The sequence below is a fragment of the Drepanopeziza brunnea genome, assembly GCF_022702325.1.
Source record: "Drepanopeziza brunnea f. sp. 'multigermtubi' strain 214-2 chromosome Unknown ctg2, whole genome shotgun sequence".
In the NCBI taxonomy this organism is placed as follows: Eukaryota; Fungi; Ascomycota; class Leotiomycetes; order Helotiales; family Drepanopezizaceae; genus Drepanopeziza; species Drepanopeziza brunnea.
The window spans coordinates 1,830,830-1,848,621 of record NW_027094065.1 but is presented as its reverse complement, the minus strand read 5'-3'; the positions used below and the strand labels follow the sequence as shown (position 1 = coordinate 1,848,621).

General features: G+C 50.5%; 6 protein-coding genes across 6 annotated transcripts; 4 read left to right on the top strand and 2 right to left on the bottom strand.

Annotated features, from left to right (window-relative positions):
* Positions 1-3,918: 3,918 nt before the first annotated feature.
* L3040_001681 (uncharacterized protein) lies at positions 3,919-4,637 on the top strand (the record flags this gene model as incomplete). The annotated part of the gene is made up of 3 exons (XM_007294357.1): positions 3,919-4,017; positions 4,086-4,188; positions 4,249-4,637. 3 exons carry the CDS (start codon positions 3,919-3,921, stop codon positions 4,635-4,637), a joined length of 591 nt encoding a protein of 196 aa, XP_007294419.1.
* A 394-nt stretch (positions 4,638-5,031) lies between these two features.
* L3040_001680 (uncharacterized protein) lies at positions 5,032-6,431 on the bottom strand (the record flags this gene model as incomplete). Its single annotated transcript, XM_007294356.1, has 2 exons — positions 5,032-6,240; positions 6,288-6,431. 2 exons carry the CDS (start codon positions 6,429-6,431, stop codon positions 5,032-5,034), a joined length of 1,353 nt encoding a protein of 450 aa, XP_007294418.1.
* Positions 6,432-6,716: 285 nt separating this feature from the next.
* Positions 6,717-8,349, top strand: L3040_001679 (uncharacterized protein; the record flags this gene model as incomplete). Its single annotated transcript, XM_007294355.2, has 6 exons — positions 6,717-6,728; positions 7,099-7,155; positions 7,209-7,231; positions 7,292-7,351; positions 7,404-7,558; positions 7,610-8,349. 6 exons carry the CDS (start codon positions 6,717-6,719, stop codon positions 8,347-8,349), a joined length of 1,047 nt encoding a protein of 348 aa, XP_007294417.2.
* Positions 8,350-9,434: 1,085 nt separating this feature from the next.
* Positions 9,435-10,278, top strand: L3040_001678 (uncharacterized protein; the record flags this gene model as incomplete). The annotated part of the gene is made up of 4 exons (XM_066156848.1): positions 9,435-9,684; positions 9,839-9,985; positions 10,050-10,162; positions 10,219-10,278. The coding sequence occupies 4 exons, from the start codon at positions 9,435-9,437 to the stop codon at positions 10,276-10,278; spliced, it is 570 nt and encodes a 189-aa protein (XP_066012858.1).
* A 3,366-nt stretch (positions 10,279-13,644) lies between these two features.
* On the bottom strand, positions 13,645-14,127 carry L3040_001677 (uncharacterized protein; the record flags this gene model as incomplete). The annotated part of the gene is made up of 1 exon (XM_007294352.2): positions 13,645-14,127. One exon carries the CDS (start codon positions 14,125-14,127, stop codon positions 13,645-13,647), a length of 483 nt encoding a protein of 160 aa, XP_007294414.2.
* Positions 14,128-16,052: 1,925 nt separating this feature from the next.
* Positions 16,053-17,070, top strand: L3040_001676 (uncharacterized protein; the record flags this gene model as incomplete). Its single annotated transcript, XM_007294351.1, has 3 exons — positions 16,053-16,394; positions 16,450-16,809; positions 16,885-17,070. The coding sequence occupies 3 exons, from the start codon at positions 16,053-16,055 to the stop codon at positions 17,068-17,070; spliced, it is 888 nt and encodes a 295-aa protein (XP_007294413.1).
* Positions 17,071-17,792: the final 722 nt, after the last annotated feature.

Here is a 17,792-nt window from a genome sequence, read left to right as displayed (position 1 = left end):
GAACCGTTCCGAGAGATCAAGACCATGAAATACGGGCAATTAAAAAGCTTGGCACCGAGTCAATCCTATAAGAGCTTGTATAAAATAATCTTACCTAGCTGGATGATTCATTACTATCATAACCCTTAGAACTTATCTTAGATTAGCGTTAATGATAATACAGTAAGAAAATCGGTGCGGGGTGCAATCGCTTTGCGAGATAGAATTGTTTCGCCTTCTTTAAGAAAGGGCCCTTAAAGTTGTGACCTCAAGTCCTACTATCAGTAATTTGGCGTTATTGTTATTATTGTTATATTTATTAACGTCGGGCGGGTATCCGAAACGCAATGCTTGGACCCCAGGACCTCCTATGGGGTATGACGACGTGCTAAGTAAAAGAAAACCCCTTTGAAAGCATTTCATAAATATTTACGCCGAGTTTTCTTTTATAAACTATCGAATACGTATAGCCTTACGAGCGGCCTTGATCCTTACAAGTATAAACACCGTTCTTTTTTACCCTAAAGCTAAAAAAGGCTCGCGTTCGTTTGTATAAAGCCGGTTGCAAAACGCTCTTTCGAAAGCGCAATACCTTGTTTTCAATTAATTGAACTAAGCTTTTCTTATTTATTTTTCATACCCGTTTCTTTATTATCGCAAATCCTTTTAATCTTTTTAATCGGTATGCCCGTTAAGTATAGATCGTAATCGGCGTAGTATTCGAAGAGAAAAAGGAAGAAGGTTCGGAACCGCCGGTAAAGGAAGTTCTCTTCGAAGAGACGTCGCATATCGATGATCTAATTTCGCTTTCTAGATTCTTTGCCATAAGAGAGAGCTGAAGGTTCGTAAGAGGCATCTTGTATAGGTAAAGAATCGTAGCCTCCCTAATACTTTGGCGTGAGTTGTGCAAACTTCCTTTTCTCTACCTTCTACAACAACTCGCCAGATTTTGAAGAGAGCTTCCCAAGACTTTTCATTAAACAGGCTCTTGTAAATCAATTTTTTTTTTCGTAAGATTTATTGTATCCGCCGGCATCGTAATCGCCAGAAGCAGTCTTGGGAAATTTCTTGTCCTCTTTCGATAGCCCCTGATATAATTAAGAAGGCCTCGTAGTCATACATCTCTTATCGAGATTTGCAATCATCCCGAGTCTTTTTAGCGCCTCATTTCGCTCGTCGGGTTCTGGTAGTAATCGTCTGGATTCATAGATGGTGAGGCCTCGGAACAGATGGAAATTTGTAATACCGATTTTTTGGTCGCGTTTCCTAGAAATAAAGCTGTGACACTTAAATAATGAACGCGTGGTTTCGTTTTCTTCTGTAGGATCTACAAGCTCCTTAAATCCTTTACTTGGTGCGTTATATTTATGCTTCGAGTCCAGGCCAAGGCATATAACCATTCAGAGTACTCGTGCGGCCAGCATATCGTTCTCCATATCGAAAATCATCTCAAATATAGAGTCAAATTTATTAAATTTAAACGTAGCCAACCATACAGAGCGTTGCAATCGCTTTGCCCAGTTTGAAATGATCAACGCATAGGGACAGATATGCTGGCCACACGAGTACTGCTTGATCTTAACTTTTCAGTACCATGCTTTCAAAGGCCTGCAAATCTTCGATCCTATGTGAACAGATAATAGCATCTTAGGGGTCATCCTTTCCTAAGATACGAAGCGGCACAGTCCAATTTTCAAGGCTGTTTATTAAATTAAGATCTTAAGGTTCATATCGCTTTGCTAAGAGCTTGGTTGCTGGCTTTCAGAAATAATGACTCCTATGAAAGGCATAGCGGCGGCGAAAGTAGCGTTAGCGGTAGCGTTAGCGTACTTGAGTGCTCTTTAAGAGATACGTAGTAGAATGGCAAAGAGACATCAAACTACCACCTCAAAAGTTTAAATCTCCACTTTAAACCCCCTGGTTACCCTACCCTCAAGGTGTAAGTAACACTTACGCCTGTGACGTTGTAATACGAAGGTTGATCTTGTCTTACCGCCTTCGATAGGTCTGTATAGCATAGGGAGTGGGCTATACTTTCTGCTTAAAGAGGTGTACCTAGCCTAGGGCGGTGAAACAAGACTCGAGGCCTACCTATACCTCCGTAGAAAATTAGCCGTGCTTTTAAGCGAAATTGATGATATACCGGTAGCGCTTCCGGATGCATTTAGGTATTTAACCGAGTCCAAGCGCTACATTAAAATTTACGCGAACCTCGCTTCAAGGTAGTTTATATTATATGCTAAACCATCGTATTATCGAGACCTACAAAGGGAAACATGGTACTGAATAATGTAACCCCCTTGCTTACATGGAATTGAAGACTTAAGACCGTGCTTTTTACAAATAATTACATTGATCATTGTACAGTAAATTGGAAAGGAAAATTGCAATACTATGAATAGTTACTTAGCCAAGCGTGAATTCGATTCTACGGAGATCGGGCTAAAAATTCTTTACCTGTACGAAGTGCCCCTTACGAACCTTCAGCTCTTTTTCTTTCTTTTTTTTGCGGTAGAAAGAGAGATAAGAGTCTAAAGAGCCGAAATTGAATCATCGATATACGACGTCTTCTTAAAGAATTCTCTTTTACCGGCGATTCCGAACCTCCTTCCTCTTTCTTTTCGAATACTACGCCGACTACGATCTATACTTGACGAGCATGCCGATTAAAAAGACTAAAAGGATTTGCGATAAAAAAGGAACGTATATAAGAGATGAGATGAAAAAGGCTTAGTTCGATTGATCGAAAACACGGTATTGCGCTTTCGAAAGAGCGTTTTGCAAATATACCGGCTTTATTTAAAGGCTACGAACGCGAGCTTTCTTAGCTTTACGACGAAAGAGAACGATGTTTATATTATACGGATCGAGGCCGCTCGTAAGGCTATACGTATTCGATAGTTATCGAAAGAAAACTCGACGCATAGCACTATAAGTTGCTTTTAAAGGGTTTACAAGTATTCAGCTATTTGACGAAAGGTTTTCCTTAACGTGGTTTTTACTCTCGATTAGATAGTACTTTATATATAATTCTTTTACTTAGCACGTCGCCGTACCTTATAAGAGGTCCTTAAGGTCCAAGCATTGCGTTTTGGATACCCGCCCGACGTTAATAAATACAACAACAATAACAACAACAACAACGACTCTACGGAGATGCGCTGACTATTATTAGCCGCACGATTATTTATTTATAGCCGACGTAGAAATTTCACGTATTGTTTCAAAAAAAAGGTATATGTCGGTTCATCACTCATTGAACTCTGAGTCAATGACTTAGCTGATGAGAGGTTACGAGTCAGGGAGGTAGGGATGGATTGATTACTTACTCTCCCCCCCCATGAATAAATGTCGAAAGTATAATTTCGCAAGGGGATCTTACCAAGGCTTAAACCAATAAACTTATAAGGATTCAGCTTTAGAAAGTATCTTTGAGCCAGTATTTAGTCTATACAATGGAGTTGACAAGGCTTTGAGCTATTAAGAAACCACCGCTCTATGATTTATGGGCCTAAACCGGGTCGACATTTATTTATGGGGGGGGAGAGTACCTTAGTAATTACCCCTTTGGTATTCTCCAAGCTACGCGAAGAAGATACCCTTGAAGGTATTGTCTCGGAGCCTCAACTCCCGTTACACGGCCCCTTCGGAGCTACAACTTCCGATCTTTATTCACCCCTTAATCTAGTTGATAGGAATTAGGATGCTCTATGAATAGTTTGTTTTTGGTAGTTAGCATCAATCAAGAATCACCAAGACCAACTTTCATTACTGAAAAGACCCTATTTGTTACCTGTTGCAATACACAGAAGAAGCTTCATTCAATTGACGTTTATTTTTACCGGCAAACCAACAGTATATATTTCTTCTTCGCACATAGTTCAGTTCTTATGCATCACCCTCTTCCTCTGCGATCTTGTTCCCTTTCGTCAACTCGCAATGTCACCATCGAAGTCTATCTGCGCGATCTTGCTAGCCATGAGCTTTCTCTTTCATGGAGCTCAAGGAATAGTCATCGCCTATCGAACGGTTTCACCCGTAAGTCTATTAACTTCACTTGATTTATTTTATATAAGGTAAGCATATACTAATTAGGCGAACTATAGGCGGAAGCCGCCATTATCAATCAAAGCAACACGCTGTATAGAGATCCAAGCATCGATGACGATTCCCCATACTACCCTCAAATAGGAAATGGCATATATACGGGTGAGTTGATCTACGGTATACAGATCCTTACTTATCACACGGAGCTAATAGTCCAATTAGTACAAGAACCTGCTGGCTGGAGAACTCGAGGAAGCCAATGGTATTGTGCTATCGAAGCGGATAGTGACAAGTTCGATGCCGTAGACAAAGTATGGGTCCCGGAATATTGGGACGACCCAGAGACTGGGGAAGAAGAGAGCTTGTGGTCGGTAGCTGAGAGCGAAATCCTGCGATACATCGATACGTTGGTGTCAAATTCCGAGGACGCGCTGCGCTTCTCCCGTATCTCGGGTAATGAGAGTAAGCTGCAAATGCTTCTTCCAACGGACGTGGTAAATAACAATGATTTGGGGTTTTCGGCTATCTGCTTTGATAGCGAAAGGCAACTGAGGGGATATTCGAACGAAGTTATTGATTGGAGGGCTTGGCAAATTGAGGGAAGTCCTTGATCACCGAACACTTCTTTCCTTAAGTAGTACAATCCGAAGGGAGTGGGTCGTCAAGTGTATATTAGAACTCGGGCTCCAGGTCGTCATCTAGGTGAACCGAGACTCAACCATTTTCCCGTTCCATCTGTTCGCCTCCTTCTCTTATTATTATCTTAATGTTCAGAACCCAAGATCAAAACCTATCTCGACGTCTCAATATGAACGATGGATATTCTCTGTTCTAGTTCCCAGTTCTCTGGTAGCGGTAACATGTCGGGCGAGACTCTCCGGGATCAGATGTCACTCCAATTCACTTCGATTTAAAATTTTAGCCAATGCTATATTTTAAAATTGTAGATACAAATAGCTATTGCATTGAAGTCGTGTGTATCTTGTTTGGACAGTCAGAAATCCCTCACAACTTTTCCTTCCCGTCCTCCTTGTCATGCAATTCGCAGAAAGCCTTGAACGTAGTGAAATTCTCACTTTCGCTCTCCAATACTACTTCGGCAGTTGATCCTACAAAATACACATAGCCGGCCTTGACTTCCTCGACTTTTGGGCCGACACTAATCTTCCCGCTACCAGTTGTACAGATGAAAATACTCGGTCCAGCGATCTGCTCGAAGGTGGCCTTGGCACCCCTCTTCTTCAGGTCCGTTTTCACAACGCTGAACTCCTCAATTGGAGGGTCGTAGAGTACAGCAGCTGAAGCAGAACTGTATGCTGTCGGGTTGAGCGTGACGTATGGATAGTCGACTGGCTCCATCTTCTGCTCCTCAATAGGTGCGTAAGAGTATGTCAGCATATCGACCAACGTATCAACGTCCTTGAACTTCGGCGTGAAGCCTGCACGAACGACGTTGTCAGATGCCGCCATACACTCGATGATATCCCCGCTCAGATAGGCATGGATATCGTCTGCCTTGAGAAACATGGCCTCTCCGACCTCCAGCTTCACATAGTTTAAGAAAAAGAGAACAAAAAGCCCGACGTCTCCTGGAAACTGCTTGTCGAGTCTGACTACCAGATCTGCGAGCTCCTGGCCAGGTGTGGCTTCAACACCACCGCCTGCAAAATCGGCACCTTCTTGTGTCGCGGACTCGATCAATTCCTTGCCTGCTGCTTCTACGTCCTCTTTCTTTGCATTCATGAGAGCGCCAAAAGCTTTTTGTAAGGCCTCTTTGTTCTTTTCTTCGTCTTCGGGCTTATCAGACGTCTCTTGTCCCCTGACCGTAGATGTGAACGCTTCCACCTCACTCCCAACCAGCTTCTTGAGCGATGGCACCGTAGACAAGAAATGCGATATCTCGGCCAAAGGTCTGAACCCGCATAGTCCATCGAAGGGTGTAATCGCAATCGTCATCTCAGGTTTATGGTTGTCATCGGGATAGTTCTTGCTGTCCTTCGCATGCAGCTTCTCGGCTAGCTTCTTATTGGGATGTGCTTGGATGCTGAGCGCTTTTCCGATGGAGAGAACCTTGAAGAGAAAAGGAAGCTTGTGGCCGAACTTTTCGCCGACTGCTATTGAGAGGAGTGCCTGGTTGTCTTGAACGAGGTCGAGCAGAGATCGTTTCGTGATGAGGTCTTTGGAGGGGTTGGAGGGATGTGTGCCCATCCATAGCTGCTGGTGGTGAGAGGATGTGCGAGGAGGGTTGAATGGAGAAATACCTCGGCGTAAGGCTTGTCTTCTTGGATGGAGAAATCATCGGCGGGGGTTGCGGCGGCGAACATGGCCGCAGCGGACTCCTTGCCTACTTTGCCCCAGTCGTAGCTGTTGACTCCGCATTGGAGTCGGAATAGAGGGACTTGCATGATGATGGCGGTATAGCGGTGAAAGGGAGAGAATGAGAGAAATTTGAAGGAGTGAAGCTATTCAGAGAAGAGTAACGGAAGCTGAGGCGGGCGAATTTGAAGTTGGAGAAGCTTGTTGATATTATTTCGTGAATGTGAATCGTCGTCACTACAGAGTGGAGCACATACCGGTATACGGGACCCCGCGCTAAGAGGTGGGGTATCTAGTAGTAGCTTTTGAGGCACCCTCGAGGGGTAATACTTAGGCCTGTACCGTGGTATATGAATACCTTAGGTAATCAATCTATGGAGCTACAAGTGGGTCAAGTCCGATCAGTCAGCCAGGAAGCCAGTCACGTGGTTTCAATGCACCCAGGCTCGACTACTCAAGGCTGAACGTTAATCCGCGCCTTCATCGCCTCGTACGCCTGCTCATATGATCGATCACTCCCTCATCTCTCTCGGATCCGGACCCCTTTCTCTTTTCAGCATAAACTTATCTTAGCTTAATTAGGTACTCATTGCCTCTTTTCAATTTGAGGCAAAAACGAGACAGACTGGGCAGTATATCACACTTCTAAGTGCGTGGACCTCTCATCCTCTCCTCTCCCATAGCAACACCTCAATACGGAAAGACATCAATACAGCAATTCGGGACGTTTAGTAGAAAAATTCTGCTGACATTCAGACACTAGGTGGACTCGTGTCTCCCAATATTTCCCCCTCTCTGAACTGGAAATTCCAGGCAAGAAAATTTCCCAAGAAACCGTCCAGAGAAGACGCTAATTAGAATCCCAGAGACAGCACAGACAGAACCAACCGTATGCCATTTTCTCCCCCGGCCACACTTGAACCGAAAATCTGATTATTCTCACGGGTAGATCCGGCCTCCAGTCCTATCACCAGTCAGGAACCTTTGGCCCCGACACCCGACCCGGAACGTCTCTCTCTCTCTCTCACTGACGATAAGATGTCCCAACGGTCACGAAACAGAAAGGATCGCGAACCCTCACTAGATGTCTCGATGATGGAAGAACTCCGAGCTCACGTTTCCGTGATCCGGGAGAACGAGAGAAAGGTGATAGCCACGTGGGAGAAGATCTTAGCCTTGGAGCGGCGCATCAAACAGAATGAGGGCACTGGGTCTAGTTTGTCATGTCCTCACGCTTGCTGGTCACTTAGAAATTAACATCCGACAGGTCATTCAGCAACAGACTTGGCGGATCTAGAAGCTTACTACCGCGAGCTGGTCAAGATAAACGAGGAGCAGACAGCTCTGGCGAATGAGAACCGGGAACGCATCACCGTTTTGATGACGTTGGTCAAGAGAAAAGAAGAAGAGACGCCACAGTCTTCCGCGCGGAATGCCAGCTCCAGGTCCTCGGGTCTGGAATTGGATGGGCCGTCCGACTCGCCCGTTCCCTCGCCCGCAGAGAATAGAGCTCGCAAAATGGGTGGGTCCAGGACGAGCAGCCAGCCCCCACGCAGCAATACCGACGGTGCATCTGAAACCAATGAGCGAGTAGTCAAGCCAAAGATTGTGTACTCTTTGAAGGAAGAGGTCGCTTTCAAGAGAAAGGTCCCCGGCGGCAAGCCCGAAGACCAAGACTGGATCCAAGGGGAAGTGGTGAGAGTCATCGGGGATGGGAAGAGTCGACGGTACGAGGTCAAGGATATTGACCCCGAGGCCGCCGCGAGTGTGAACCCATTTTACAAGTCATCTGCGTCACAAATGGTTCCAATCCCCCCCGAAGGTGCTACCCTCGGTACATACGAGGTTGGTAAACAGGTTCTGGCCTTGTACCCTCAAGCTACGACGTTTTATCGCGCGGAGGTCAAGTCCACGATTGATGGAGGCGCCAGAGTACTTGTTTTGTTTGACGAAGAGGATGTCGAGAAGCCAGTTGCTCGGAGATTCGTCCTGGATCATAAGGGATAGGTCGAGGGACACTGCCTAGCCTTCTCGGGTGGATATTGACAACTACCGAGTTTGGTGACTTTGGTATAGGCGACGGCATTGTGTTTGGCGTTGGGCATGGTTTACGGCGCCCTTGGAGACATACTTATCTGTATGGGACGGTTTACAGGTTGAAGTGGCGACCCTCGGCGAAAGGATGGCGTGCGAGGCATTATGAGAGCTACAACGTAGACGCAAAATATATTGATTGACATATCCACATGCCAGTTGGCTTTGTGGGCGTGCATCAACAGCGAATCCCATCAGTGCACGGTTTTCGTCTGGCCGGCATCATCGCTATTTCGATCTTATATTATACATCCCTTACTAATACAGGGACGGCTTCTAATGCTTGACTGTTATCGTCTCCTTTCAGATCACATGATGTCCACCCATAACTACCTAGCGCGATGGCCCTTCCCCCTTAAACGCGCCAACCCTGAAACGACCGCGTCAAATGTGCGAAACGCCCCGATTGTAAGGATCCCAATCTCCAAAGCAGATTTCTCGGCGACCACAGTCAGCAACCCAAACACATGACCTCCCACCCACGATCACACCGTGATATCATACCTACCATACCTGACGTTTCAATTGAAATCACGACCACAGCATCCTCGAAAAGCCCTCAATCAAGACAGATCATCGACGCGGCGAAAGCAGGGACGAAAAATAATCAGGGGGTTTCAGCCTTGCGCAGACCACGGCTCAGGACACCCACAGAAGAGGCCGAGGGACCGACAATTGATTGCAGGGCTGGTGAACGGACGTCGACTCGAGGCTGTGTGCTACACTAAGCTACTACTCTAGCTGTGCTGTCGTGTTTGGCTGGGCGCGAACGAGCGGACGGACGACCAGCAATTAACCAACAAACGAACGAACGAACGAACGAACGAACGAACGAACGAACGAACGGGCGATCGCGCGGCGTTACAACATCCAACCTCATCTCTTTCTCACCACCCATAATCATCAATCCGCTTCTCGCTCTCCCCGACCTCGAGTTTCCTCTCTCCGGGATCGCCCTCTTCGAAATTCCCTCCGTCGTCTCCGACACCACCGCGAAAATGGGCGCCCAGATCTCCAAAGTGATGGGCAAGATCTTCGGATCCAAAGAGATGCGCCTCCTGATGCTGGGGCTCGACGCCGCCGGCAAAACGACCATCCTCTATAAGCTGAAGCTCAACCAAGATGTGACAACGATTCCCACGGTCGGCTTCAACGTTGAGACGGTCACTTACAAGAATGTGAAGTTCAATGTTTGGGATGTGGGTGGACAGGACAAGATTAGGCCGTTGTGGAGGCATTATTTCAGTGGTATGTTTAGTTCTTCTGCTGTGTCGAAGGGGGAAGCATGCGGAGATGTATGAGAAGGGAAGGGCATGGGATGAGGCGGTGATGGGAGAAGGGTGGGAAGTAAATGGGGGGGGGGGGGGGGGGACGGGGGGCACAAGTCTAATCCGATGTACAGGCACCCAAGGACTGATCTTCGTTATCGACTCCTCGGATAAGTCACGGATAGAGGAAGCAAGACAGGAATTGCACCGCATCATTAACGACCGAGAAATGAAGGAATCGTTACTGCTGGTATTCGCCAACAAGCAGGATATTGCGGGAGGTTCGTATTCCTCAATCACCCCCCCCCCCCTGCCTCACCAGTCACCGCAACTGAATCCCGGCAGCCATGAAACCGCAAGAAGTCACGGACGCTCTCAAGCTCACGCAACTGAAAGACAAGATCTGGTTCGTAGTGCCGAGCTGCGCGACCACAGGCGAGGGATTACTGGAAGGATTGGTACGGCCCTCCTACATGATCTTCTGCACCTCTCTCATACCAACCTGAATCAATAGGCCTGGCTTTCCAACAACGTCAAGTCACCCCCCGCAGGCACAGCAACGAACAAGAAATAGAGGCTCCCCTCTGACGGCAAATATCCATGCGAACACGTCCTCACTCCGCCCTATCAACGAACATACGAGGCCGACTTGCACTCACTCGTATGGCCCTGGAATCCGAAATGTACATTTCACGAATAGTTGATGCAGCGTCGTCCTCTCTCTCTCTCTCTCTCTCTCTCTCTCTCTCTCTCTCCTCTTTGCTTACTGCGGTGTTTTGCTTCTTTGCTCTTTTTGTTTCCCCCTCCCCCCTTCCCCCTTTTCCCGGCGACGATACCACACTTTCTACGATACCCGACTCTGGCTGGGAGTTGGGCTCGCATCCTTCGATATCACGCGTGGATAGCGGGGGCCAGGTTGCGCTCCATGGCTACGGGCTTCCGCTTCTCGCGGTTGATCATTCACGGGTGCGTGGACGAGGGGTGGTGGTTCCCGGAGGGGTGCGAGAAATCGCGGGCTTGGCGGAGGGAAGCACACGGATACGGTACTCGGAACTTCTTTATAATGCTAGGGTAGATAGATGCTTGTAATAGTAGGTATGCACGTCGCGGGTCTACGAGGAGAGAGCTGGAGATTAATGCCCCCGACGACGCACCCCTGCGCCTCTGCTCTCTCCTCTCTGGTTGCGGCCCACGCGTTCCCCTGGTCACGCATGCACTGGTCATGGTGGTCTCAGCCCCGGGTCACGGATCTGGTGCTCTTACGATGGATGGCTGGGAATGCAATGCATTTCATCACTGGGGTATCTCTCCGTCTCGATCTCTCCTGCAAGCTAGCTCGTGTTGTCCCGGTCCCGTCTCTCTGTGCACCACTCGCCCATCGACCGATTCGATGGTCACCCCCCGCCAGTCCCGCGAATGCACGCCTCCTGCCTGACAGGATGTAAGTATATCCATCGCATCACCACGTCACGTATCGATCGCATCGTCAGGCAACGAACGTATCGTAGCGTATCGTAGCGTAGCGTAGCGTAGCGTATCATATCATACCGTAACGCAAAGCTCTCTTCTCCTCTCTCCTCTCTCCTCTCTCTCCTCCCCTCTCATCCCCATCCCATGCCCATCCCATACCGCCGCTGCGCACCAAACCAGATACCGTCAGCGAGAGGACCGGAGAAGAAGTTTGCCAGCCAAAGCTAAGACGGCGCCTACGTCGAGACAAGAAAAAAAAAAAAAAAAAAAAAAGAAAAAGAAACGTACGTACCCCATGGGCGGATGGGAAGGGGGAGGGGGAGGGGGCCTCAGCGGAAGCAGTTCAGGCCGCAGCAGCGGAAGCGGAAGATGGGCCGGCGCAGGCCGTGGCGGTCGGCGGTGATGGTGGCGCCGGCGCGGCGACCGCCGATGCCTTTGCTGTAGAAGAAACCCATGGTGAGTGGCGGGGTGGGGTGGTTGTGGTTGAGGTTGAGGTTGAGGTTGAGGTTGAGGTTGAGGTTGAGGTTGAGGGGTGTTTGTGGTGGTGGTGGTGATGGTTGTTCGAGTGCGGTACCGGGGTAGGTTGTCGGTACGTCGAGGGTGGGTTGTACTTGTGCGGGTTGTGGATCTACTGTACGTGTTGAGGAGGGATGGGGGAGGGGAGAGGGGAGACGGGAGATGGGAGATGGCTTACCCTTTCTATACTTTTACTCCCCCCACCTTTGGGCTTCTACCAGTTCTGCATGTCTTATCAGTTGGCCCAGCACAGCCCCAGCCACCGCCTCAGCCACAGCCAGCCAGCTCGCTGCGTGCATGCACAGCCCCGATTCTGCTCTGCTCTACGTACTAGTTTATGCCTTCCGTCGGTACAGTACGTCCGTCCTCTCTGCTCCATCGTCGACTCACCGCATCGCCTGGGCCACCTTTCACCCTTCCCCCTTCCCTCGTCCCCCTTCCCCATTCCCCCTTCCCCACCCCCCCCCCCCCCCCCCCTGCATAACAACACAGACCGACCGACCTAAGCAGAACACTGTCACCCAGCAACCCAGCAACCCGGGACACCCACCACCATCCCTCCTTCTGCCCATGCCCATGCCCATGCCCATGCCCATGCCCATGCCCATGACCATGCATGCCATCGCGCGAAGATCCACCCACCGATCCCATCGCAGCTACCGGTATCCGCGCATTGGAAAAGCCGCACCGTCCTGAGCTAGACATCTCCCAACTCCCACAATCCAGATGATACGGATCCAGTCCATGACTGCGCTGGGTTAAAGCACCGAGTGGAAAACTGTTGGACCGACTTTTGGATCGACGGGTACGGCGGCACGGCACTCTGAGGTGCCTAGGTAGGTATAGGTAGGTAGATAGATGTTAGTTGCAAGTCCGCGCGCGGGCTGCTGGCTGCTCGGTTACCGGTACTACGGACTGTGGATGACCGACCGGTAGGTAGGTACCTGGCTCGAGCGGAGCGGTGCGGTGCGGTGCGGTCACCATGCTACGTACCGTAGTACAGTCAAGGCTAGGTACCTAGGTACCTCAACAAGGGATGCTGATGCTGATGCTGATGCTTCCCGTAGAACAGCCGGCTGATCGTCCGACGGCGATCGCTCTTAAGTACCTACCTACCTACAGTAGAGACGGTCCTACTTAGCTGTGCTGTCAGAGGTTGGTTAGCATACCGGTAGCTGGTGAATCAATCACTCACTCACTCACTTACTCACTCAACCAGCCTGCCGAGGTTTGGTTGTCGGTTGGGTAGCGTGAGGGTGAAGGTCGGCGGCACCACCGTTAAGTAAGGCGCGACAGTCCGGTGTGTCTTTACTTCTAGTGTAGTGTAGTATAGTAGTATATAAGAGATAGCAAATCAACCAAACCACCCACGACATCGTAATCATCGCTGCGTGAGGAGATGCGCACGTTTTAAATCATCCATTACCGTACCGGTACCGGTATCAACCAACTGACCCGTGCGCTGAGAGCGGCCCTCGCTTACCTACGGTCCTCGGCGGGCGTACCTACCTACTGGTACTGGTACTGTAGGGCTCAAAACTCCAACCTCATCAATGAAGAAGATTGCTCGATTACCCACTCTCGTCCTCGAGCCCTCGCTCACCACCACCCTGGATCACCACCGTCTGTGCAGCTTAACGACGGCCTTAGCATGAGTCAAATCAAGACGGAAAGAAAGAAAGAAAGAAAGAAGAAAAATCACGGTTATAAATAGCGGTAACGATAATGATATGATTGATATTTTTAAGTACTGTGTCCCTACGTATGCAACGTATGCGTATCGTACAGTAGATGTTTACACGTGCCGTGTGGGTAGCGGTACCGGTACCGGTACTAGAATAAGGGAGGATCGACGCGACCCGAACGAGGATATTACCTACCTAACACCAACATCACCCTCCTCGATTACGATCCGGAGCTTTGAGTTGGTCATGTACCGGTACACCTCCCTCCCTCAATCCCTCTCAGCATCCGGGCAGCGGCCGTACTCCGCCAGGTTCCGCAGCCCGTCGAAGCCATCCTCCAGCGACGACGAGAAGGCCTGCAGGTCGCACACCAGGTTCTCCGCCTCCTTGTTCGTCCAGCGGCCCAGCTCCGTCGCGAGAGCTTCCACCACCACCCGGAACGTCGCCGCCCGCGTCATCCTCCACGGCGACCTCCGGGTCCCGGGGCCCGTCGACGGGGATGGCACCGGCGTCCATCGGGAGGCCCGCCTGCCACCCGGCCCATCCCAGAGCCCACGCGCTTGCGGCTCTCGATGTCGCCGGCTGTGGCTCCGGGCCCCGGGGCCGGCGTGTTCCGCATGTGGTCGAGGTGTCCGCTGATGGATGGAGTCGCGGCCGCATGGTGCCGCCTCGTTGTACTTATTTGGCCTGGGTCCAGGGCATCGCCGTCGGATTCGGCCCGTGTTCCGCGGGGCGCTGGGGTGCTCTGCCATGGTGCAGGCGAGAGATTCTGATCCTGCGTCTGTTGTCCGCTTGTATGTCTTAAGGTCTACCGTGATGCCGTAGTACGTGGAGACGGATGCATTGGCATGAAGCGGAAAGGTCCAGCTCATGTACTTACTACGCACGAGACGAGGGGATTCCTCCGTTAAGGCCGCTGCAGATGTCTTGCTCTCATCCCACTCGCTGGATCATGCTGGCTGTGTGGAGAAAGACCAGCCCTTTATAGTCTCGAAGCGAAGACCACGATGGAAACTCAACTACTCTTTCAGGTCTGGACACAGTCCTTTCCGCGGGCTATGTCGCGAACCAGCTGGAAAATCCTCTCACTGCTGTAGTAACCGAAACCTCAGACTCCTTTGCCAGGCTCTCTACAGATCTGGCCTCCGGGTAGAAACTTCTCCTCTTCCAGAGAAGAACTGCTGTCCGTTTAATATTCTCGTACCGAGTCCCGTCCTAACGTCATGAGATTGGCTCAACCCATCGATTACACTGCCGTAATCCACCTGGAACGGCAGGCTCTCCAATCCTTTAGTTCTCGATCCTTTAGTTCTCGATCCTTGAGTATCCTCCTAATGCCTCCACAAATTCATGCTTCATAGGCTTCGAAGCATCTACATCTACCTCAGGGTCTTCGATGCATTCGGTGCCAAGCTTTCTGTCGTCCATATGGCTCGCAACAACGGCTCAGTGCATCGGCGAAGACCGAGAAGTTGATTCATCCGATGCTCGATCGGTGCTCTCGCACGTTGCGGAGCAGCATCATGGTAAGTCTGTTGGCCTTCAATCTTGGCGGCAAGGCCTTGGGGGGGGGGGGTTGAATAATGGGCTAGAAGAGCAGAAGAACCATTCGATAAGTAAACCTCCAGTCCCTTTCCCAGCAGAATATTCCGGAAGATGGGGACCGATGGCGGTAATGGGACTTGGAAGCAAACAATCGGAGGTTCAGGGGAAGCGATTCACGTGATTTTTGATTTTTTTTTTTACCACTCCTTTGTGTTCGAGTCTGGCTCTTGAGCCGAGTCGATAGGAAGTACACGGTGCGCGATTTTACGGCTTCGGCGTGTTGCTGAGGGTGGCATGCAATGCGACTCTACTTGCGCTTCTTGATTCGCCGTCGATAGTTGAGGACGTGAGACGTATCCGTGCAGCTAGCTGCATTACGCAGAGGCGATTGTTGGGTTCCTGCAGTTCGGGGGTCCGTCCGATTTCGAAGCCCGGAAGATCAGACCACCAGGACGGTGGATTCAGCTGGTATCTCGTATTTTGCTCTGTCCCATTCTTCTTCTTTTCATTCCTTGTATTTATCTTTAACCTCTCCCTTGTGCCTTTCTACATGTCCTCGGAATTGTCCCACCAGCGTATCTCTCCCCCTACAGGGCTGATGCAGCATTCGATCGTCCTGTTTGACTCGTCGATTTTATCCTGGTACCTGCGTTTCTATATTGCAGCCTCTTCATTTTCTTCCCGTCTTCTAGGCTCGTGTCCGGAGCCCATTCGCACACGTTGCCCCTGCCAAGCTTGGTCCTGCATCTTGATTCCATGCTTCGGTCTCCGAATAGCGTTCACTCCGGGAGCGAATCCCGTGCCGCTGGGTGTGCCGTGGTCATCCGTGGTCAGACTCGCGGTCCAGGCTCGCTGGCAGCGACCTGGACTATGGTGGCTCGGGTCGGATCCTGTAGCCAACCACGGTTTCTACAGGCACTGTAATTTCCACCGTCACATCTGATCTTTCACAACATCATGGAAAGATCCAATAGGAAAGCTATCCATCGCTACGATCTTCTGTCGCCACCTGCTCTTAGCGTGCAGCCTTACGATTTTCTTCGGGTTTCAAGAAAAAGCCTCAGTTCCGCCGCACGTCAAATACTCTGGATGGTCCCGAGAGAAATGGGCACGGCTACAATCGCATTCCAAAATGACTGCCTTCCAAGCTCTCTTTGCGTTGATCGTAACAAGGCTCCTCATCTTGCAAGTGTCTGCCGCGCATCTTCGTCACCACCACCCCCACCATCATGAGATGAACTCAACCTCGACGATTGAGGCTCGCTACACGCTTCCCTATCCATACAACCCTCTCAGCCAGCTTAAGCGAGGCCTCCCCTTCAACAATCCCCCGAAATATATTCAGAACTTCAAGGGCGCCAACAGCAAAGTATCATGGGCATACAGCTGGGACAGTTACATGGATCCTGCCTTCCCGCAGAATATCGAGTTCGTGCCCATGCTTTGGGGAGATGGAGTTGACCACACGGGAAATGTAGAGCGCCAAGCCCTGTACCATTAGAGATACGGGCAATGCTGACTTGTGGTAGTGGTTCAAGAATGTCGACAATGCTCTCAGTCGCGGTTCACGCCACATCGTCGCCTTCAACGAGCCCGATGGATGCAGCGGGGGCGGATCCTGCATGTCGCCTCAACAAGCAGTCAACGCCTACCGCACATACATCCAGCCTTTCAAAGGAAGAGCCTATCTCGGCGCACCAGCCGTCACCAACGGCCCCGCCGGTCTGCCGTGGCTCCAGGAGTTCCTCCGGCTCTGCACAGGCTGCCACGTCGATTTCCTCCCGGTTCACTGGTATGACAGTGCAAGCAACGACGCCTGGTTCAAGTTGTACATGTCACAGGCGTATGCCGCGACTGGAAGTCTCCAGCTCCGGCTCTGGATCACCGAGGTGGGTTTTGTTGTTGGCGGCCCCAGTTTTTTACGCGAGCCCGCGCAGGGGCTAACCGAGCGGGTGGTACTGTAGTTCAACGGCTCTGGCTCGGAGGCGGAGAAGACGGATTTCCTCCGCCGCATCATGCCGTGGATAGACGCCCAGAGCTATATCGCGAGGTACTCGTGGTTCTGGTGCGATCCTCAATCGACAATGGGGCCGCTGGTCCAGGCGGACGGCGCTCCGACCGGAATCGGCAATGTCTACACATACTCCTGACGGGCCGAAATCTGCGCATCGCTCTTATGAACTGACGAAATGATGAATTGTTCCGTAGACAGAATCGTGTTATCGGCGCTGAGATGGGGTCGAGCTCGGATCCATCGGTTTTTTCTGTGCGGGCTGGGTGAACGAACGGCGGTTGGCAGATGCTTTCTTCGACACCCTTTACTTTCTTCAGCGAGGCGCCTTGCCCTCGTCTCTCAGACTGTCACAGCCCGTTCCGAGTTTGTTCTTACCACGTTCAATGCCTTTTCAAACCCGATTGCTTTGTAGACCATACCTTGTTCACCATCTATCTCTTCTATGACCCTACATGACCCACTCTCCCCCCTCCATCCTCCCTCCTCTCTTTTATGTTACTCCTTGGACACTGCGGCAGAAGACAGACAGAAATCACATACCATTCAATACCATCATTTTGCAATTTCAACAGGGCACGTGCCGCCGCATGAGAGAGAGAGAGAGGGGGGGGGGGGGGGGGGGGGTTTCGCTACCGGCGAACCAACACACGTCCGCACGAAGAAGAGTAGCAGTACTTGACTTGACTTGACTTAACTTGACTTAAGGAGCTGAGTAAAACCGAAAACCTCTCCCCGAAGAAGAAGAAGGAAATTTCCCAACTCAAAGCTACCAAGTCCAAAGAAACCCCCCCCCCCCCCCCCCCCCCCGAAGGCTCTCCGACCTCCGAAGCTTCTTTGTTCCCGAAACTCAATCTTCTC